The sequence below is a fragment of the Oratosquilla oratoria genome, chromosome 44 (assembly GCF_046742065.1).
Source record: "Oratosquilla oratoria isolate Oo_2021 chromosome 44, ASM4674206v1, whole genome shotgun sequence".
Lineage (NCBI taxonomy): Eukaryota > Metazoa > Arthropoda > Malacostraca > Stomatopoda > Squillidae > Oratosquilla > Oratosquilla oratoria.
Genome location: NC_134820.1, coordinates 8,803,779 through 8,827,959, shown reverse-complemented (window position 1 = coordinate 8,827,959; position 24,181 = coordinate 8,803,779). Strand labels below are relative to the sequence as shown.

The following is a 24,181-nucleotide window of genomic DNA, read 5'->3' as shown; positions in this document are numbered from 1 at the left end:
AGAGAAGCCATTCCAGTGTGGTCTGTGCAGTAAAGCTTTTTTTTTTTGCGTAAGGATCTTTTCAAACGTCACGTCACATGATTACCGATACAGGAGAGAACCTATTTCGTTGTTACCAGTGCAATAAATATCTTTCACGAAAAACTGTTCTCAAATGTCACAAGATGATCCATACACGGTTAAGGCTTTTACAGTGTGTCCTGTGGGATGAAACTTTCTGATATAAGGACGATTTGAAATAGCACGTGATGACCCACTCCGAAAAAGGCCTTTCCAACAGCTTGAAGGAGCAGTATCTAACAGCATATGATAATGAGCGCAGGTGAGAAGACTTTCTTGTATGGCTTGTGTGATACAGGTTTCTCGCGAGATGCTTTCAAATGCCACATGGTAATTCGTTCCCATAGCAACGGAATCACCCTGTAATTTCACCCCTACCACATCCTCCAGGTTTTAGCGGGAAAGGATGGCGTGTCCCCAGCTTGGTTATCTACTCTTCAGTGAAATCGAAGTTTTATACTGGGGAGTGACCAAAAATTTAAGTTTTTTTAAAGGGAGAAACTGGGAGAGTTTGAATAACCCCATAACACCGGAAATACAATTAGGAATACCCGTCTAGGATATTGGCTGCACGTTATTGTGATAAAGTAGCATGCAGTTGATACTCTAGGGTCTGTGTGGGGCGCCCCTATGGACCAGAGCCACACACCATTTTGTCTGTTATAGAGGAGGACTCTTCTCCCAGAGAAATGATGACACTTATTATACTGTCCCTCCGTTATGCTGTCCCCCAACCCCTTGTTACTGTCCTGTTCCACTTCTCTGAAAGTCCATTTCCTTTTTGTCGCCTACCCTGTGGTGGGGGACAGAATGCTGCCACCAAGTATTCCCACTTGAATCGGAAGAGGCGAGGAAAACGGGACGGGGATTGGGACACTTAGTATGTGTGACGACATACGAGGGACGGACGAAGCCGATGTCAAGGTTGAGTAATGGGATGGCGGTCAGTTATAGCTTGGAGGAAGCGGTATACAGCTAGAGTAGTATGCATGAAAATAAAGATGTAAGTGCTACCACCGTCGCCGCCCTTGTAATCCACACCTTGTGGATATGGCGACTCCTGTTAGTTATAATCTATTGTCCAGGAGAATGAAAATGTAGGAATCCCCCGAGAGGACATGTACAAGGCCTTTGCGAACCATGCTTGCCAACTGCAGCGAGTGTAAAGGCCTAGCTCGAGTTGTGCGAGCGCCGCGGAGGGTAGGGTGAGGCGCGACTGGCGTGAGCGCTATTTGCAATAGTTTCACAGACTTGTACATCGGTTATCAAGCTTTCGCGGCCAGTGATCAATAGATCGAGCATGTTTCCATGTCTTGTGGGCTCTTTTACATGTTGAACTAAGTAATTGTCTCCGAGAAAATCCATCAAGCGACTACCTATATGGCCGTGTGGGGTCATCCAATCAATGTCAATAAAATTGAAATCACCCATTATGAATAGGTCCCGGTTGCAGAAACTAGACAGTTCTTGAAACAACAGCTTGTCGTCTGCTAATGATAATGTCTTTGGCCTATATATTGCACCTACATTCATTTTTTGTCCATTTGTTTGAATTAGTTCTACCCACAACTATCATATGCACCCTGTTTCACTTTAGAACAGAAGCATAGACATTGCTCTTAACGTAGAACAGAACACCCCCACCTTTCTTGTGATTTATATCTTGATGAAAGTGTTTAAATCCCGCAATATTAAATTCAGCTTCAAACTCTCCGCCATTTATCCATGTCTCGGTTATTCCTATTATATCGAGATTTTCGCTTTTGGCATATACGCCTGTATTTCATGTATGTACTATATAAAATAAAAAACGTGATGGTTTGTATGTGTGATATAAAAAGTCATATTAAAATAGTAAATGTGAACTTTTGTTGTATTTTTCCATTGACCTCTTCAGTACGCGCCAAATTATGGCGGGAAGCATTAGGTGCCTGATGCACGATGATGCATCACAATACTCGCGTTATACAGCAATATTACTCGTTCTCTTCCACTCTGAATGTTATAACCACAGAAAATATGATCAGCAGGCCAATTCACAGAGTTTTGGAGTCACTCCGCTACAACTACAAAATGAATATAACCCTGACGCAGATGCCGGCATCCTCATACAAGTATAGGGACAGTTTCCCCACATTTTCCGCCATTTTATCGCATGCAAGAGGACACCTTCCAACATTTTGTTAATCTCATAATTATAGATATGCGCTAAGGATAATGTGACTTCTGAATATCACAATTCAAAATCAGAAATCAATATATTTAAAGAAAAAATAGGAATGAAAAGTAAATGCCCATCATTATGGAGTCCTATATCAACATATGAAATTATAAATATTTCAGTGATTTATGATTATATATAAAAAGGGGCTGCAGTCTGATAACAGTTACTCAGTCATGAAGGCGACCGCCAATTACCGTCATACCTTTTCACGCCGCTTCCGACACCAACCACGAAGAATAGTGGAGTTAGACGAAAGCCTTTATTCGCTTCACTGTTGTAACTAAGGTAGAACTTTGTACATCACACGGTAGAGCGGCCAGTCCCCGTTCCCTCGCTTGCATCCTATACAATCGTCAGATTCGCAAGACCCAGGTTGGGGTACAAGTGCTGAGGGAAAGTAGTAGGGCGGACGGCAGGAAAGAGGCTGCGAGTACTGCGGTATGACCAAGTCCTGTGTTGCCGTTCGTAGAATTTTTGATGCGGAATGTAGCATAATGACGACATCTGGCAACTGCCTGTAGCTTTTTTTTTCCTCATTCGCCACTTGGCAAAAGATCGACATAATAACTACCTATATAGTATGTAAATGTTATTAATACGGATGTTATAAGAAGTAATTAACAAATTGTATTCATTTGATTGATGAATGGCTTACTACAAATATATTTAGCAGACATAATAGGGTAATTTCAAATTCCTCTTTCCATAGAACAAAATTCCTCATAGAAAATTCAGCTTTTTACGGTGGATATATCTTTTCTTACTATGATTACACATATATCTGAATATAAGTGTGCAGTGCACTGGCAAATTATTGTAGAAATTATGCAAACCGAGGCAAAATGCATTCGAACTATGAAGCAGAACTAGTCAGTTTTGTGGTTGCCTTCCTAATAGCCGCACTTCAAGGATCACTCCGAGACGAGCCCTGCCTATTTGCTAGTGTGTTCAACTGATTTAATTTTCTTTAATACTACTGCGTGCATAACACACACAAAATAATAATCCTCTAAACAGTCAAAGTATCACAAGTAAGTAGTCTTCCATGAGTGTACCGAATCTGACAAACTTACCCCTTTATAGTAAATTCATCTGCATGGGGGGCACTCCAAAGAAAATGGAATGCATATCTTGAACTTATGTATTTTAAAATTCATGGTCCACTTCAGATTATATATCATGGCTAATAAATGGAAGCTGAGAGATGCATGGCTGGAGATGGAGGAATTCAAGCCATGGTTGGCAAAGGTAGATGGAGATCCAACAAAAGCTTATGGTCTTACGTGTCAGAAAACCATTGCAAGCAATCTGACGACGGTAGAAAGACACACATGTTCCGTTTAACAACTCTTAACCTTACGTATTTGCTACTTTTTTTTCCATTTTAGACACACGTGTTTGAGGCACATTAATTGTTGACGCACGATCTTTTACTCTCCCCAAGACATTATATGGTTAATTAGTATTATCTATATCCGTTTTCTTTCTCACCTAATGGTTAGAAAATGGTAGCTGCAGTGAAACTACAGACTTTCCTATGTTTGTACACGTTTAAAGGCTAACGGGTACGTTCATCCACACAAGCGAGGAATCGGCGGCACCTCGGTGACCAACCCCTCCTTCGATACCTCCCAGAGTGCAACAACACTGTCGCCCTGAGAGGAGGAAAACGAATCGAGGACACGGCCCCCCGAATCGGACCGGAGGAGACTGCAAGAGGTCTTTGCTATGAGTACTGCCCTTCTGTCTAAATGAAAATACATATTAGGTCACGTCGCCGTTAGAATATATTAGATCACGTCGCCCTCTCCGATTTTCCAGTGTAAGTCAAGGTGCATAAACATCTCTACGTAACAGATTGTTATCCAGTTCTTCAATCAGCAGTGTTAAATATATTGATATAGGCTAGGAACAATATCCAACAAATCCTACATTAGCAATCAAACCCCACATATCTTCACAGCATAACTGATGTTCCGAAACAGCTTTAGTATGCCTGTGAGCAAGACTCCTATTTCACACATGCCCAATCCTGGATGAAAAAGACACCAGTACCGCTACCAACTCGCCACTACTTCCTACATTGAGCAGAACTTTTAAGTAAACCACAGCTTGTGAACGATCAGATCGTAAGGAGGTGGATTTCTGGATTGTGAAACCAAAGCAGATTAGTTACCCCTTGATAGAGCTTATGATTACAAATATTTTTGTTAAGTACGGGTAAACCATGTCAAAACATTTCTAAAAGTGCCTCTGTACATTTGCAAGGATATCTGAAATAGTTTAGACATTTGTGTCATGAAAATTGTAAGCAAAGAAGGAAACCACACAGGTAAGGAAAAGATGATTGTAGGCGTTTGCCAGACAGAGCCTACATGATTAGTTTGATGCCTGGAAGTTGCAGGCCATTATGGCTGTAGCTGTCTAGGTGTTGGATACTTTAGAATGCTGTAGGTTAGTAATGAGATCAAATTAGGTATTGTTCTGTTGAAAGAAAGCCAGCGTTTCAAAAATTGTAGAGGGGGCTGTCAAATAACAATAGCCCCTTAAGAACTAGGAAGTAGTTAACAGTATATGCTGATGTTTAAGAACAATTCCAAGTACTGAATAAGAATTTTGACTTAGGTGTAGAATTAGGTATATGTTAAGATGCATGCTAGTCTTTTCTAATCACCGCTGATGTTACTGTTGATTTGTGGTACTCATATCTGGGGTGGAAAATACTCAAAATGATAAAACTAGTTGTGATACAGGTAAGAATTGCAGCCTTGAGATTTAACATAATGTAACCTAACCTAATTGTTGTTGAGAGAGAGAGAGAGAGATGCTCGTCTTAGTGTTTTGAAAATCGTTGCTGATGTTACTATGAATTTATTGTATCTAAACATGGGCCGGCACATGATATAGGGAAGGGTTGCAGACTAGCAAACATATTTGTGAATACTTAGAATTATGTAGAATCATAACTATACAGTATTGTAAAAGATATATATGTATGGAAGAGAATGAAAATGATCTTGTATTAACTTATCTCGTATTGAATACAAGAAACAAAATGAACAAATATTATTGAAAAATCTATTTGCCATGAGGGAGAGAGGGACTGGGTAGGTTAGATATGGTCAGAATAGGAGAATACTGTGCTTGATTTATCATTTATTTGAACAGTGTTGTCATTTCTTTCATTAATCACTGGCTTTGCATGTTCCTCTAAATCGCAATACTTATTTCCCAATGCAGTCCCCAGATGGGGGTGGTTGGGGGTTTAGTACAAACAAGTGATTTCCAATTGAAATGGAACACCCAATTTGGTCAAATTAACAGGAAAACTGTTGGGAAAAAATATATGGATCATGTCAAGAACAGTGACCCCAATGATCCTCATCTAAAGAATGGCTATCCCAACATAACCTAACCCAACCCACGGTATTCCCTAATTCAAATAAAAAGGTTGTTAGGAATCACATTGGTCCACTATTATCTGCTGACGGTCAACTTGAATATTCAAATGAAGGAATGTGTAATATCTTAAACAATTATTTTAGCTCGGTATTCATAAACGAAACACCTCAAAGTGAATTCCAAACTGAAACCTGTGAAAAGTCTGGGGTAAACTTACTCACTACGGTAAATATAACAAAAGAAAAAATTAAAAGGTGTATAGACAAACTCAAAGTTAATAAAACACCAGGCCCTGACGGTTGGCATCCAAGAATCTTAAAGGAAATGAAAAATGAGATTGTTGTTCCATTAGAAATTATTTTCAAGAAATCCATCATATCCGGAGATGTCCCAAGAGAATGGAAGCTAGCTAACGTTACTCCCATATTCAAAAAAGGTGACAAAAAGAAACCAAATAACTATAGGCCTATAAGTTTGACTTCGATCGTAGGAAAAATAATGGAAACTATCATCAGAGATGATATCAAATATCATTTAGAAAGTAACCGTTTGATAAATGATAGCCAGCATGGTTTCAGACGGAAGCGTTCTTGCGTGACTAACTTACTCGAATTCTACAACACAGTTATCTCGAATTATGACAAAAGAAACAATATAGATTTAATATATCTAGACTTTGCAAAAGCTTTTGATACCGTCCCACACGAAAGACTACTTACTAAATTAGCTTTGCATGGAATAAGTGGTAGCCTATTAGGTTGGACTAGTAATTGGTTGAATGGTCGAAAACAGAGAGTTGTTTTAAATGGAAAAACTTCTGGATGGAAAAGTGTTGCAAGTGGAGTTCCTCAGGGTTCCTTTCTTGGGCCACTTCTATTCATAGTATATATAAATGATATAGACCATGGACTAAAATCTACTGTTTCCAAATTTGCTGATGATACAAAACTGTGCGGAGTGGCAAATAATCACTCAAACCAATTAGATATTCAAGAAGATTTAGATCAATTACAGCAATGGTCTGAAAAGTGGCTAATGAAATTTAACACAAGTAAATGCAAGGTAATGCACATAGGTAAAAATAACAGTAAGTACGATTACAAGTTATTTGGAAATTCGTTAACAAAAGTGGATAGTGAAAAAGATCTCGGCGTAATTATCAGTAACGACCTCAAATCATCCAAGCAGTGTATTTCAGCCTCTGAGAAAGCAAATAAGATTCTGGGATTGATTGCACGATCTTTTGATTTCAAAAGTCCATCACTCATTAACAAGCTATATAAATCGTTAGTTCGTCCACATTTGGAATATGCTGTTTCCGTATGGTCACCGAATCTCATTAAAGACATTGACAGACTGGAAAAAGTACAACGGCGAGCCACAAAACTGATTCCATATATCAAAAATAAATCATACGAAAATCGACTTAAGCACATGAATCTGTTTTCCCTAAAAAAGCGTAGACTCAGAGGTGACTTGATACAGGTCTTTAAGATTTTAAAGGGAATTGACAACATCAAAAGTGACCAAATTTTCACATTGAATGAGAATCAGACAAGAAACAATGGTCTCAAACTGTCCGGAAATAGATTCAATTTGGAAGTAGGTAGAAACAACTTTGCCAACCGTGTAGTTAATGAATGGAATAAACTTCCTGCACAGGTAGTGCAATGTAGTTCAGTTCGAAGCTTTAAGAATCATTTAGATAAATACCTAAGTAAGATGCTGTAATGATTATAATTTATCTTATATTATTTGTTTTTGTTTTGTTATAATTTGTCTGTCTGATTTTCATTTATTATTAGTTATATGTCAATTTATAATCATTTACTATTTACCTTTTTGTTTGTTATTCAACTATACCTATGCATTTATTTATGTATTTTATTTGTTATTTTTACATTATTGTAGTTTTAATTTATTATTAATATGATTTTTTTTTTTTTTTTTTTCATCCGACCTACATATGGATCAAAAGGTCTCCTGTCGGCATGCTCCGCCTTTGTGATCCTTTGTAAAGAATAGCAAACCCAACATATCTATATCAAAAACAGCAAACCTGATTATAGTAATGTAAAGAATAACGAACCCAATAATCTTTTAAAGAATAGCGAACCCTCCTGTGATTGTGTTCTCTAATCTTAGGTATGGTCAGAATTGGAGAAAACTGTGCTTGTTTTATTGTTTATTTGAACAACGTTGTCCTTGTTTCTCTCATTAATTACTGTCTTTGCACTCCTCTTTAGTTCTAAATAGATATTTCCCAATGCAGTCCCCAGACATGACTGGTATGGGGGTTGGGATTGGTACAAACAAGTGTTTTCTGATTGAAACAGAACACCTGATTTAATGAAGTCAACAGGAAAACTGTTGTAAAAAAAAATCAAATCTAATAGCCAGTTGGGTGTTTCGTGGATATTGGGATTTACATCCTTAAGTGTAGTGTGACTTTGGATAATGGAATACATTGTTTTTTCACCTAATTTACCCCAAGTTCATTGCGTGAAGCTCTTGTAAACCAGTAAGGTGATATTTTCTAACGTCAGGTATTATGTACAAAATGCCACAAGACAAAGGTAATCCCTGTATGAAAACACAAACAATTGCATATTTTGCACTTATTTTATTTCCCAACACAGAAATAGAAAACTGGACTTGAAATTAAAATAAATTAAGCTGATGACGTTAAATTGTTGATGTTTCAAATTGATCAGATGTTGAAACTGGTACCTGCAAAGAATTCTTCATTTGATCTTAGGAGGCTTTTTTTTTTTTTAAGTTATTTTACTCCCATCTCCGACGTTTCTATGTAGGTTGGCAGGTTGCATCCTAGGCAATTATTGGCCACATTATTGTCTTCCCTTGTAGGGAATTAATTAAGGTGTCCATACAGAGGAGGATTATTTTCCAACCAAAATAATAATAGTAATAATAATAAAATGATAATGATAAAATGAAAAATAGAATAATAGTTGTTCCACTTTTCATACTGTGCATGATGGCTTTATATGACTTTGGTCATACTCTGATTTAAGACATCATTTCTAATTGGAGAATTCTAATGGTTTAAATTTTTTTGAATTATTCTTGTTATCATACTTGTTATCCACTTATTTTTTGTATGGTTTTAATGTATATATGAAATAGAAGTGCAAAAATATGCTTTTTGTGCAATTTTGATAAATGAAATAGAAGTGCAAAATATAATGGTGATTTTATCCTTGATGCATAATATGAATTATATATTCTACATCTATAGAAATTGTTTTATGATAATAAGCAAGAAAATGTAGGACTGTGGACATTGTCATGTGGCATTTTGTTGCATATCCTTTCCAGCTTGTCAGTTTCTGTATTAATGACCATTTCTCTCATGATTCTATAGATGGTCAGTAGGTCACCTATTTTTCTTCTTTGTTCCAGAGTTGGTGTTTCCAACTTTAACAATCTCTTCATATGGCAGTTTTGAAAGTGTTGGGGCCATATTTGTAATTGCTGTTTAGATTCTTTCAATTTTCTTTATATTCTTTTCAGTACTTGGTGTCCATAATGTTGCTGCATACTGTACTCCAGTGTTGGCCTTATCAGTGTGATTACTAGTTTCTTTACCATTCCTTCGTCCAAGTAGGTAAAGGCCCCCTTTGTTGGTCATAGCAGTTTTGTCTATCGTTTATCAGGTGCCATATCCTTTGTGATAATCACTCCAAGGTCTTTTTCAGAACTCACTACTTTCTTTACTTTCTTTGCACCGATTTTATATTGCCATGATATCCTGTGAGTAACCTGGTTTACAAATATCCTTTATGTAGTGACAATTCTGTATTACAGATATTTTCTTAGCTAGTGGAACTTCACAAAATTATTTCAATGCTTCATGGAGCACAAAATAAATAAATAAATAAATAAATAAAATAAAAATGCATACACATACATACATATACCAAGGCTTTTTCCCTCTTTCAAGGGAGGTAGCCAAAAAGAAAAAGGCATAAAATCATTCCCACCCATTCCATCCCTAAATACACTCCATTCCCCTCCACCCTCCCTCTTATCTTAGCACCTCCTGGATGACAGGTCATCCCTGCACCCTGTCCACTGCCCTGGGTCAGAGGCAGCGTCGCAAGTCACAGCACATCCACAGCAAGGCCGCTTCATTAAAATAAGAATAAAATAAAAGCATGGCACAAGTAGAGAATATTGTTAGGGATCTTACAATTTTTAAGGTTATCATTAAAGATTACTCTCTGTTGAGTTATCTAGAGAAAGGATGTAATTTAGTGGATCTTTTACTGGTGTGTCAAGTTTAAAAATTGAATTATTTACTTTCATTTCCTCTCCTTTATATGGGGGGATGGAGAGGGGGGGTCGCCGATTTAATGAAGTGGCCTTGCTGTGGATGTGCTGTGTCCTGCGACACTGCTTCTGACCCAGGGCAGTGGACAGGGTGCAGGGATGACCCATCATCTAGGAGGTGCTAAGATGGGAGGGAGGGTGGAGGGGTGTGGAGTGTTTTCGGGGATGAAATGGGTGGGAATGTTTTGTGCCTTGTCCTTTTTGGCTACCCACCTGGTAAGGGGGAAAAAAGCCTTGGTATATGGTATGGATGGATGGCATTGGGAAGGGCACCAGTTTGTACAGGTTGAATCTAAATTCAGAAGCAAAATGAACCTCTGTTATTATTGAAGAAACACTTAAGTATGCAGTTTACAAGGGATAATAGAATGATAGCTTTATACTTCACCAAAGAAAGGTTGGAAATTACAATCTTTCTTAGGTGAGTTAATTATTCTTACAAGTTGGAGCATTGGGAGAAGGGAGGACATGACTTGACCTGAATTTGCGACAACTAAATCTTGCACAAAGGATTCCAGGACACACAGGATTCCAATCCATTACTTTGAGGATAATTGACTTGCATATTAATTTTGTTTACCTTAAATAACTTACATAATTCTTCCAAGATTTTGTTGTTAGATTCAGCAGCATTGTCTGAAACTAAGATCTTGGGAGTTGTGGAATTACAGATTACTTGTTCATATATTACTGAAGCAATTGTTTTGGCTCTCTTATTTGGAATGGGTTTTGTCAAATGCAAAATCTTGACAGATAATCAATGGCAAGAAATACATATATCCCTTTTCAGACATAGGTAACTCAAGTGTATCTAAGTGGATTTTTCCCGAGGTTTGTGTGGTAAAGGATATGATAGCACAGGAGCAGACTTGGGTGTATTTCCTTTTACCTCCATACATCTCAAGCATTTGTCAATATGTAAGTGAATATCTCTCTTCATGCCTAGCCTAAAATATTTAACTGTGATTTCACTAAGATCCCTAGCTCAGCCTGACATATTGTCATGCCCTCCTTTTTTCAATGTTGCAAATCCTATCAATAGATCTGGGAAGACAGATTCTTCTACAACTATCACCAGAATGTACAAGTGCTCGTTTTTTTTTTTATATACAAAATAACATAAAAGTCAGTTTTATCTAATGTTTTAACTGACTTTCTATTAGTCCTTGCAATGAGTAATGGATTGGTTCCAAGATTTTCATTCCTAGTTTCAACCTTTTAAGCATTTTACTGGTTGTAACCTGGTTATAACCACCCTCTCCCCTCAGTACATGTGCTAAGGGGAGAGGGTTGGGGGGAATATCAGATCATTTTTTGGTGGAAGGTAAGTTGAGAGTGGAGGATAGATGGAGAAAGAGGAGAGGGACAAAAGGTAGGGAGGTGGTTAGAGTGAACTCTTTAAATGAAAAGGAAAAGGAGGAGTACAAAAAGAAGCTGAAGGAGGAGTGGGAGGGAGTGAAGTATAGAGTTGAGCTAGGCATGGAGGAGGAATGGGGATGGTTCAAGGAGGGAGTCACAAAGTGTGCAAGGATGGTGTGTGGACCAAGAAGGACAGGAGGAAATAGAAGGAAGGGTAGTGAATGGTGGGATGAGGAAACAAAGAAGGTTGTAGAAGAGAATAAGCAAGCTTTCACAGATTGGTTACAAAATAGGACGAGGGAGTCATATGAGAGGTACAAAGAAAAGAAAAGAGAAGTAAAGCAAATGGTAAAGGAGGTAAAGAGGAGAGCAGATGTGAAGTGGGGTAAGAGTATGACAGAAAATTTTGAAAGTAATAAAAAGATGTTTTGGAAAGAAATTAAGAGAGGAAGAGGAGGTGAATCAAGTAGAGAAGAAAAGGTAAAAGGTGCAGGTGGAGAGATGATAATGGAAGAGAAGACAGTGAGAGGAAGGTGGGCAGAGTATCTTAGGGAGTTGCTAAATGTGAAGCAGCTTTCTGACAAAAGAGTGCTCTAAAACACCACGCAATGACCCACAGTGGGGATAAAAACTTTCCAATGTGACCTGTGTGATGCAACTTTCTCACGAAAGGAGCACCTCAAATGTCACATGATGAACCACACTAGACAGAAGCCTTTCAAGTGTGGCCTGTGTGATGCAGCTTACTCATGAAAAATTGCTCTCAAACATCACATAATGACCCACAATAGAGAGAAGCCTTTCAAATGTGACCCGTTTGATGCAACATACTCGGAAAAGAGTGCTATTCAATACCACATAATGACCCACACTGGAGAGAAGACTTTCCAGAATGACATGTGTGATGCAGCTTTCTCACGAAAGAGTGATCTCAAACGTCACGTGATGACCCACAGTGGACACCAATAAAAACTTCACATTCTGTTTTTTTTTTCTGTTTTTTTTTTTTTTTAACTCTTTTTGAGCTTAGATATGATAAGGCAGTTGAACCCTAGGTTAAGTAGTTCCTCATGGTCAGGGGTGAGAATCTTGGTTGAATTAATGTAACCGTTGAAATGGCATGGATAATATGGCCGCCATTCAGATTAATACATTTCTTTTGATTAGCTCTAGTAATGGAATTTCTTTGTTGGTTTAATTTCTATAAAAAGGCTGTCAACATTTCTTTGCCGAGTTGTGGTCTCTTCTCTTGTTCTGTTGATTTTTTTTTTTTTTTTTTTTATTTATTATTTTTTTTTTTTTTGTGAAATTTACAAGATCATTTTGTGACAAATTATAGTTTACAAGCGACCTTCGGTGGTGACTAACGTCACCGCTTTGGCCTGCGCGCTAGGAGCTCGCTTCGCTCGCAGTTTAGCTGGTAAACTAAGATACTCTTCCCTTGAGCCAGAATATTTGTAATCAGGATTGTCATTTAATAGCTCACCAAACTTTCGAACTATACGTTGGAAATCATTTATCATAGCTATTCTTGGTTTTAACCTTTTTATGTTTTTGTACAATTTTGGAAATAATTCCATATGTTCATCTTTAAGGCCACGGGACAATATCTTATTACGATAAACCTCTTGTCTTTCTATTCCCTTTGTTTTAGTAACCCACATCCAATAATGCCTCTGTCGTTTTCTCTCCAACCAAATTCTATGACAGCTATACGTTTTTTCTTCAATGTCTTCTTTATTAGCTGGTAAACTAAGATACTCTTCCCTTGAGCCAGAATATTTGTAATCAGGATTGTAAGAGGCCGGTAGTTGTACGAATGGTAATCAGGTGAAATACATGCTGAGTCAACAAGTCAAGATTCGACGCCTACTGTTGTTATAAACAAAGATTGGAAGGCGTCGTTCTGTCTATGTAAACAAACCGACGGAGGTGACTGTTTTATAATCGCTGATGTAATCTAAAACTGTGTTAGCTGCAGACCACCTCCGTGAAGACATACCACTTGCGCAATGACGTCATGTTTTGCTCCTATGCTTTTGCTTATGCAGCAATAATTCTGGAAGGACTGTAACAGCCTCTCGGATTGGAGGTAAATGGGTATGTAGAGTAATACTATTGGCTTTAAAAGGAAAAGACACGCCCTTAAGGTGTGTCACTTGTGTTGAAACGTAAAAGACTATTGGACGAATAAAAAGTGACGTCTGAACGAAGGTGCTCTGAAGTATTGGAGAGAACCGGTGGGCACTCTCTGCGTGTAGTCCGTTAGTTTAACAAGCAAGAAATTCACCACCCTTTTATTAACCCAAAGGACGAGAGAACTAGGCATGGGGCCTAATGAAATTGGAAACTAGTGAGACTAAAGGAAATACAAGGCATAGGGCCTACTGCATAAGAAGAACTTGAACATTTAGTGAAACTCACGTAACGAAGGCAAGGGGCCTCGAGACGAGTGGAATTACAAGTCAAATATAAGTGTAATGGTCGAGGACCGACAGTGGTGGTGACAAGGGTGGTGAAAGGATTGTCCTTTAATAGCTCACCAAACTTTCGAACTATACGTTGGAAATCATTTATCATAGCTATTCTAGGTTTTAACCTTTTTATGGTTTTGTACAATTTTGGAAATAATTCCATATGTTCATCTTTAAGGCCACGGGACAATATCTTATACGCCCATTCTTCAAAATGTCGGGAAACATAGTACCTCGATCAATTCTGTTGGCTCAGCCGGGGGGCTTGGCTGCGCAAACAGCGGCCTACGGATGCAGCTTTTCGCGCTCAAATCCCTCGTTTTCCCCTTCGGCCTCGAGGCGAAACTCCAACACGGGATCCCCAGCACGAAGAAGAACGCGAAGAAGAATGAGAAGAAGAATGCGAAGAAGAACGCGAAGAAAAACACGAAGAAGAACGCGAGGAAGAAGAAGAAGAAGAAGACAATATCTTATACGCCCATTCTTCAAAATGTCGGGAAACATAGTACCTCGATCAATTCTGTTGGCTCGGCCAAAAACTGACAAAAGTTTCAGCACGAAGAAGAACGCGAGGAAAAAGAACGCGAAGAAGAACACGGAGAAGAACACGAAGTAGAATGAGAAGAAGAACGCGAAGAAGAAGAACGCAAAGAAGAATGCGAAGAAGAACGCGAAGAAAAACGCGAAGAAGAACGCGAGGAAGAAGAAGAACGCGAAGACAATATCTTATACGCCCATTCTTCAAAATGTCGGGAAACATAGTACCTCGATCAATTCTGTTGGCTCGGCCAAAAACTGACAAAAGTTCCAAATTGAGTGAAGTTTATTTTTAATTATATATAAATAATTTAAATGCGGGCATTTGATGGAGTGCAATAATTTCCACCTAATGATCTGAATGAGTCGTGAGAACTTTTGTGTTAGATAATTTGAGATATATAACTCCTCCATGAGCTCTAGTGTCGCTGACAGTTCTGTTTAAAATGATTTTTGACTTATGTTTTTATGTAATATCTTTCCTCGAGTGAGTCTCAGGGCCATATTCCCTCGGTATTGATTTGTATTATTGCCAGTAGTTGTAACTGGTACACGGATTGGACAGTTGATCTGGCAACTGTGTTTGTTTACATTGTAGTGAAAGAATAGAAAAGGGTAGTAGCCAACACCATTTTAATGAGCAGTTTTCCAGTTTTGGGGAGTTTCTAATATATGAAATTCATATGGTTGTGTATTGATATGACCAACTAAGTAATCAATGACCAATATTAACAGTAGTCAAGTGGTGGTTGTTGGCAAGTAGCATGGATACATGCATGTGCACCTCCTCACGGTTAGGCAGTATTTTGCCATGGGATACAGGGCTGGGGCGCTGTAAACGGTGTGGGTATGATGTGCATACATGTTTATGAGGGTAACCATTTCTATTTACAAAGGATTAAAAAAGAGGAGTATGCCGATAGGGGACCTTTTGGTCCATAACTAGGCCGGGTGCGAGAAAACATAACTGTAAATGAACACATGAATAGAAATATTAGTAACATAAATAACGAATAGGTAAAGTTAAACAACAAACAAATGTGCGATCAAGTGCAAGTTCAATTCACTCGGGGAGCAACTTTGGTTATTAGGAATCAAAATCTCAGAAGGAACCAGCAACTTGGGTTCAAGTCGATGACTTAGCGTCTGCTCATTGAGAGCGTTTACGTGTTGTGCAAAGTCTGATTTTCGTGGTAAGACAGACGGGTCTACGACAGTTGGTCGACAGCGACAATTGGGCGACAGGACAATTCGTCGAACGTGACATTTCGTCGACAGATATTAAAAATACATTTAAAGTACTAATTTAATATATTCATATATTTTCATTTTGGAGGAATGCTAGAGTAGTTTAGATGACATTTCGTGAGAAAAAGTTACAATATCAAATGAATTAAAAGGAGCATTTAGGACTTGTTATGCCACCATTTGTTCATTGATTGGCGACACTGAGACATTGCAATAAGATAAAATAATTACACATTATATGTTAAATACATCAATGTAAGTTTTTGGCGAGCATAATTTTACAGTATTTCCGTACACACTAGCATATCACAGTTGTTCAGGATTTTTTTCATGGCTGTGTTCCAATGTCTTTCGACCAAATGTCGTGCACTCTCCCAATGGTCGACACTGTATTGACCACAAACTACAAAAATCAGAACACTGATACACTTTGATAATGGCTGAATTTTGCAAAACATCTCGTGGTGGTGTACGTCTGCTTTTTGAAGGCTACACCTACACCAAAGATCGTGAACGAGCCACGAAGATTTACTGGAATTGCCCTGATCGTACTTGTAAAGGTCGAGCTATCACAGAAGATAACAATGTTCTGTCCACCAATAAATTGCAAATATCCAATCCAATTTTACACTCCATTGCTGATCCTTCCAAGAAAATCTGCTGATCTGCTTGGAGAATAGGCTGGCTCTGGTGATGATCTACTGCTGATCTAGATGATCAAGATGGCTCAAATGGCGACAAAGTAAGGTGTCGTCGAAAAGTGCAATTGTCTAAAACTTCAAACATTTATAACTCTGAGCCTGGTAATCCAATTATGTTGAGTAATACATCAAATGATCGGAAATTTCACACAGAACACAAATGTTACCAAATATTTTAGAAATGTAACACCAAAAGTACAGTTTTTTTACGTGTCGACGAAACGTCACGTTCGACGAAACGTCGTGTCGACGAATTTTCCCATACGACCAATTGTCTTTCTACGAATTATCGTGCACGCAGACGGACATGTGAGGAAGCTTTAGCAAGGGGTTAAGATTAATTTGGGCCTTTTAGTATTTGGAAAAGGGTTTTAACATGGTAGACGGAAAGGCACTGTGGGAGGTTTTACAGATATATGGGATAGGAGGAAAGCTGTTAATAGCGATCAAGATTTTTTTTTTTTACACGAGTAGTACAACATATGTTAAAGCCACAAGGATCAATGAGAGGATATCACAGTTCAAGCAACTGGAATACTACTTTCTTGATACTTGGTTTCTCTTTTCTAGGCGTCATGACCTTTACATTTCTGATATAATCCACCGAACTCGCGGAGACAAAGATGTTCTTACAAAGTGGAGTTCCTCAGGGTTCCGTTCTTTGGCCACTTTTATTCATAGTATATATCAATGATATAGACCACGTACTGAAATCTATCGTGTCCAAATTTGCTGGTGATACAAAACTGTGTGGAATGGCAAATGATCTCTTAAACTAATGGTCTGAAAAGTGGCTAATGGAATTTTACACAACTAAATGCAAGGTTATGCACATAGGTAAAAATAACAGTAAGTACGATTACAAGTTTTTTTTTATATAAATTCGTTAACAAAAGTGGATAGTGAAAAGGATCTCGGGTTAATTATCAGCAACGATCTCAAATCATCTAAACAGTATATTTCAGGCTCTGAGAAAGCAAACAAGATTCCAGAACTGATTGCGTGATCTTATGACTTCAACCACAATTGGAATATGCCGTTTTCTTATGGTCAAAAATTAAACATACGAAAATTGATTAAAACATATGAATCTATTTTCCCTAAAATGCGTAGACTCAGGTGACTTGATGCAGGTCTAAGATTCTGAAGGGAATTGACAACATTAAAAGTGACATTTTTTCACACTATTGGTTATTTCTCAATATGTTTGTTATTATTTATCTGTCCATTTATTATTTACTATTTACCTGATATGTTATAATTTAACTTTACCTATTTATCTATTTATATATATATTTTTTTTCGCATCCTCTCGGCATGCTTCTCCTTTGTAGTCCTTTAAACTTGAAGTGGTTTGGTGTAGGGGTGGGACATGGAAGCACCCACTCAGCAGGCGGACGTAGTGTTCCGTATTGGATGTTTGGATTGTGATGCAGATTACACAGGAGAAACGCATAAGAAACTCGCCACAAGAATTGAAGAACATAAACGGGCAGTTAAACGGAAAGATGCAGCCTCAGCACTTTATAAACACATGAACGAACTACAGCACAACATTGATCGGGAAGAAGCGACAGTGGTACACAGGCAACTCCAAGAAAAGGAGATTATTCATAGAAATGTGGACGACAAAAGAAATTAGCGTAAATAGGTGCATAGATTTAAATCCAATGTATCTAGGCACTAGGAACACAATGACAGAAAAAAGATAATGTGAGAGAGTACAGAGTGAACGAAGGTCACTGTGTATGAACGTGATTTAATTTATTTCCTTTTTTGTGCAAGTGTGTATTTCACTTGTTGTACAAGTTGCATTTTATTGTATTTATTCTTTTGTTAACATAGGAGAAAGCTCGGCGGGACGCTTTGTCTTCCTTTTTGTTAGCCCAAAAAGTCATCTGCAAAACACTCCCTATGTGACGTGCGCAAGATTTTGACAGCAAAGCAAGTAGTGTGCCTCTGCGTTAAAGGTTGCTTCAATTGGTGTAGTTGTTCATTGGTTCTGATAGCTGCTGCCCAATTGGTAGATATAGATAAGGTGACGTATCAAACGTGTTCAGTGTTTACATTCTCCGATGTCAGACATGCAATTACTATAGACATAAACCGTTAGTCGATAAGATAATCTAAAAAGTTTGTTTTAGTACTGGTTGATTGAGGGGCAGGGTTGAATCCACCCTAAACCCCACCTCCTCCATGTAGGTGAGAGTCCCACTACGAAGTGCATCGTAGGTAATTAATAATTACTCTTTTGAGTAGGGGAGAAGTATGGAATTTCAACCCACAACTAGGCTAACAAACCAAACACCGCTATAATGACCAGTTGACCATTTTGATAATCGATTTTACTATGTGTTTTTAGGCAAATTATTCTTATAATAGAGGATGGCATGTATGAAATGGTTTGTGTGCAAAACACCAACAGTCCTACTATTACATATTTCTAAAAGTTAATCTCTTTTTTTTCAGAAAGGTATCAACAAAGAAAACCCGATGTATCATCGATAGCTCGGCTATCTCACAACTCATCTTAAACATCAAGTGATGGCCCACACAGGAGAGAAGCCTTTCTAGTGTGACCTATATTTTGCAAAAGATTGTCACGTATATCACATGATGACCCACATAGTAGAGAAGCCTTTCCAGTGTGACTTGTGTGATTCTGCTTTCTCACAAAAGAGTTATCGCAAATATCATATGATGACCCACACAGGAGAGAAGCCATTTCAGTGTGCCATGTGTGATTCTGCTTTCTCACAAAAGCATCATCTCAAACATCATATGATGACCCACACAGGAGAGAAACCATTCCAGTGTGACATGTGTGATTCTGCTTTCTCCAGAAAGAGTAATCTTAAAAGTCACATGATGACCCACACAGGAGAGAAGCCATTCCAGTGTGACATGTGTGATTCTGCTTTCTCACTAAAGCATCATCTCAAAAATCATATGATGGCCCACACAGGAGAGAAGCCATTCCAGTGTGACACGTGTGATTCTGCTTTCTCACAAAAGCGTGATCTCAAACGTCACATGATGACCCACACAGGAGAGAAGCCATTCCAGTGTGATATGTGTGATTCCGCTTTCTCACGAAAGGGTGATCTCAAACTTCACATGATGACCCACACAGGAGAGAAGCCATTCCAGTGTGACATGTGTGATTCCGCTTTCTCACATAAGGGTGATCTCAAACATCATATGATGACCCACACAGGAGAGAAACCATTCCAATGTGACATGTGTGATTCCGCTTTCTCAGGTAAGGGTCTCCTCAAAAGGCACATGATGACCCACACAGGAGAGAAACCATTCCAGTGTGAGATGTGTGATTCCGCTTTCTCACGAAAGGGTTCCCTCAGACGTCACATGATGACCCACACAGGAGAGAAACCATTCCAGTGTGAGATGTGTGATTCAGCTTTCTCACAAAAGCGTGATCTCAAACGTCACATGATGACCCACACAGGAGAGAAGCCATTCCAGTGTGATATGTGTGATTCCGCTTTCTCACAAAAGGGTCGTCTCAAACTTCACATGATGACCCACACAGGAGAGAAGCCATTCCAGTGTGACATGTGTGATTCCGCTTTCCCACTAAAGGGTGATCTCAAACGTCACACGATGAGCCACACAGGAGAGAAGCCTTTCCAGTGCGTCATGTGTGATTCCGCTTTCTCCCATAAGAGTAATCTCAAAAGTCACATGATGACCCACACAGGAGAGAAGCCATTCCAGTGTGATTCGTGTGATTCAGCTTTCTCACAAAAGCGTTATCTCAAACGTCACATGATAACCCATACAAGAGAGAATCCATTGTAGTGTGACATGTGTGATTCCGCTTTCACCCAAAAGGGTGTTCTCAAACATCACATGACTACCCACGCTGAGGAGAAGACATTCCAATGTGGCCTGTGCAATAAAGCTTTTTTTTTTTCACTGAAGGATCTTCTTAAACGTCACGTCACATGATTACCCATACAGGAGAGAAGCCATTGCAGTGTGACCAGTGCAATACATATTTTTCATGAAAAACTATTCTCAAATGTCACAAGATGATCCATACATGGTTAAGGCTTTTACACTGTGTCCTGTGGGATGAAGCTTTCTGATACAATAAGAATGATTTGAAATAGCACGTGATCACCCATTCCGCAAAAAGGCCCTTCCAACAGCTTGAAGGAGCAATATCTAACAGCATATGATAATGAGCGCAGGCGAGAAGACTTTCTTGTATTCTTTCTTGTGCGATACAGCTTTCTCTCGAGATGCTTTCAAATGCCACAGGTGATAATTCGTTCCCATACCAACGGAATCACCCTGTTATTTCACCCCTACCACATCCTCCAGGTTTTAGCGGGAAAGGATGGCGCGTCCCCAGCTTGGTTATCTACTCTTCAGTGAAGACAAAGTTTTATACTGGTGAGTGACCAAAAATGTCAGCATTTTTAAGGGAGAAACTGGGAGAGTTTGAATAATCCCATAACACCGGAAATATAATTAGGAATACCCGTCTGGGCTGCACGTTATTGTAATAAAGTAGCATGCAGTTGATACTCTAGGGTCTATGTGGGGTGCCCCTATGGACCAGAGCCACACATCATATTGTCTGTTATAGAGGAGGAATCTTTTCCCAGAGATATTATGACACTTTTATTATACTGTGACTGTCCCTCCGTTATGCTCTCCCCCAACCCCTTGTTACTGTCTGTCCTGTTCCACCTCTCTGAATGTTCATTTCCTTTTTTTCGCCTACCCTGTGGTGGGGGGACAGAATGCTGCCGCCAAGTATTCCCACTTGGATCGTAATAGACGGGGATTGGGACAATTAGGATGTGTGACGACATACGAGGGACGGACGAAGCCGTCGTCAAGGTTGAGTAATGGGATGGCGATCAGTTATAGCGTGGAGGAAGCGGTATACAGCTGGAGTAGTGTGGTGCCGTCGATTGATTTAGTGTTTAACCAAGAGCACCTCCAATGGGAGTGATCAGAGATACCCACATAAGAACGATTTGGGAAATAAAAAAAATCAAGGTATACGCTGCCACCACCCAATCGTCTATATGGATATATCTGACCATAAATGGAAACTGCTCCTTGTTATTCACGACTGACTCCGTCCCCTTTCCTCAGGTCGTTCGGGGTTGGTTCTGGGTAGCGAAAAGGCCTATGCCCAAGTGGGGGTAGTAAAAGAAAATAAGCGAAGGTCTGCTATGTGTTAATTATTACACTGAAGCAAAAATATAGTAAGGAAATACAAAAGTATATTGTGGTTTTCTCCAACTAATCTATTGATCCTTACAATATGAAAAATATATGGGTATGCGAGACATTTAATAACACAGTTTTTTCTTTCTTATGGGCATCATAAGTAAGGTCACAGGCACGTGGAAAAACGTAGTTATTTACGCTCCAACCTTCCGGTCACTGTATAAGTCTACTTATAATATTGTGTCTACCTTCAAGCACTGTGTCTACCTTCAACCCCGTATTCTTATTAGAGGACGATCACAGACAGAATTGTACTCTAAGGATTACACTCTCATAGCTAATGTATATACGCAAAGTGTTTGTGAAGTACACTCCCTTAAACCCCTTTTTCCATATCTGTTATCGGAATCATTTTTGGCATCAGATTCAAAACTTAATAATAATGATAACTATCTACCTACTATATCTGCACTATATCATTTAACTCACATATTGACATTTGTTTTCATTAATCTTACAGAACGTGTTCATACCTGTTATCGGAATCATTTTTGGCATCAGATTTAAGAATAATAAACATAATTTGCAGAACAATTAAACTTTATTTACATATTTATATATACAGAATACAGGTGTGATTATTTCTTTTTTATCATAGTTGGAGCTATTCTAGGGTGTTAAAATAAGCATGTCCATAACATTTATAAACACATCTATTACTTACCAGAATGTATCATCTAAAGCAAATTTTAATGAAATAACATGAAATATCATTAAAAAAAAGGTAATAAAATAATTGTCTAAAAGTTTTTTGAAATCTTGTCCGTGGACGAGTTGACCACCCATGGTGGTGTCTGTGGACGGGTTGTCCTGCTTTGCGGTTTTGTGGACGGGTTGTCCGTGGGCGGGGTGTCCGTGGACGAGTTGTCCTACAATCGTGTATATATGTGTGTAGATGTGTATGTACCATACTACCATGTAACAAAAATAAATAAATGAAAATCATTTTTTCCTTAAGGGAGAGCAACTCCCCATAAGCTTTGCTTCTCGCTCTCCCTTTTCAACTACCAATTTTGTAAAAAAAAATGTATATATGTATGTCTAATTGTATTTAATATTGTTGAATAAACCTATAATAAATAATAAAAAAAAAAGATTAAAATTTTAGCTGCGCACAAAAAGAACGAGACGGCTATGTGTTCGTATCTATGGGTAAACTACTAACCTCCCTGTTGTATTATTTCGTAAAACTTCATTTCGCTTCTCAACAGAGCCCCTAGCTGCTACAATCTCTCCCTAAACTATTTCTCTAGTGGAATCCTGAACTGAAAGTTGGGAATTTTTCCTATTACTCTTAAAATTAATGGCCTTAGCTTACACCTCTGTCCGAACGTTTAGTGACGTCACGGGTGGGCGGAGCTACGGTGCCCCCGCTATGTTCGAGAACATTCTAATGTCGCGTCGAAACTCAGTTTAACCAAAATCAGCTGAAATATATTTGTAGCTATCTCCTATTGTATGTTTTTCTTCAATGATTATAGTAAGGCTCTTTGCCAACACATCTTGATAGGCAGACATAGAATAGAATAAATTCATGGTCTATTAAGGCTCTATTTTCTACTTTGCTTCTTGGTTGAGTAAAACCGTCTCTCAAGTCAACACTCAAATAAATAAAGATAAATAAAACGAAATTCCAAAAATAATATCCCTTCAAAATTCCTGTCCTTACATGGCCCTACGCCCCCCCCCCCCCCGTAAGAAAAATTCCGCAACATCACGTGAAGGATTCTATTTGGTGTGGTCCAAATCCCCCTGCAAAAGAAAAAAAAATCCATCCTGCATCAGAGAGCGATTATCCTTTTCATAGCTTGACGAGGCACTCTCCCCTCAGCACACTCGTAGGTGTACGAATCTCAGGTGACCCGGGGGTACACCAATTTACTGTGGATGTCTCCGTGGACTTTTCCATCAGTCTTCGTATTGGCTGGGTTCCCCAATTGACCTCTTACATACTACTTGACTGGACATGCATAGCCGCTACGACCGAGCTAAGCCACGACTCTCTCTTGTGGTTTCGCCCCATGGGTGGCACACTACTTCCCCTTCTGTGGGCTCACCTCTGGGCAATCGGCGATTGACCACCAGGTCCTGAAGTCCTACACCCCTGTCAAGCGGGCAATTGTGAATTTGAGTTGGGTTCATGACCCCAACTCGAGCTAAAGAATTTCCCCATTTTCCAATACTACTCCGAATGAAAGTGCTCGCTAACCATCGTTTGTAGTCCCTCTCCTAGGCTAATATTGACTTCTTTATCCTCCCCCTAAGTTGACATTTAGTTCCTTCACCTGGCTGTTGCTGAAATTTCCTTTTACAACATATGAAATATATGCATCCTTAATCCTAGGTTATCTCAACCTTACACATGTATAAAAGTATAGGTGGGTTACATTTAAGCCTTATGGTCCAATATATAGGAACATTGAGGGCATCTTTGCATTAATTTGCACGAGCATTCGTTTTTTCTTTGGACATATACTGGCACGATATGATCCCTACATTTCCTATTGCAGTTAACTACTGTCATCTTAGCACCTTAAATCACTAGATAT

The 24,181-nt window shown here is 38.8% G+C and overlaps 1 protein-coding gene across 1 annotated transcript; it reads left to right on the top strand.

Annotated features, from left to right (window-relative positions):
* The first annotated feature begins 3,663 nt into the window (after nucleotides 1-3,663).
* LOC143022434 (uncharacterized) lies at nucleotides 3,664-23,302 on the top strand. The gene is made up of 2 exons (XM_076180658.1): nucleotides 3,664-4,616; nucleotides 18,828-23,302. Exon 2 carries the CDS (start codon nucleotides 18,972-18,974, stop codon nucleotides 20,178-20,180), a length of 1,209 nt encoding a protein of 402 aa, XP_076036773.1. The 5' UTR covers nucleotides 3,664-4,616; nucleotides 18,828-18,971; the 3' UTR covers nucleotides 20,181-23,302.
* The last annotated feature ends 879 nt before the right edge of the window (nucleotides 23,303-24,181 follow it).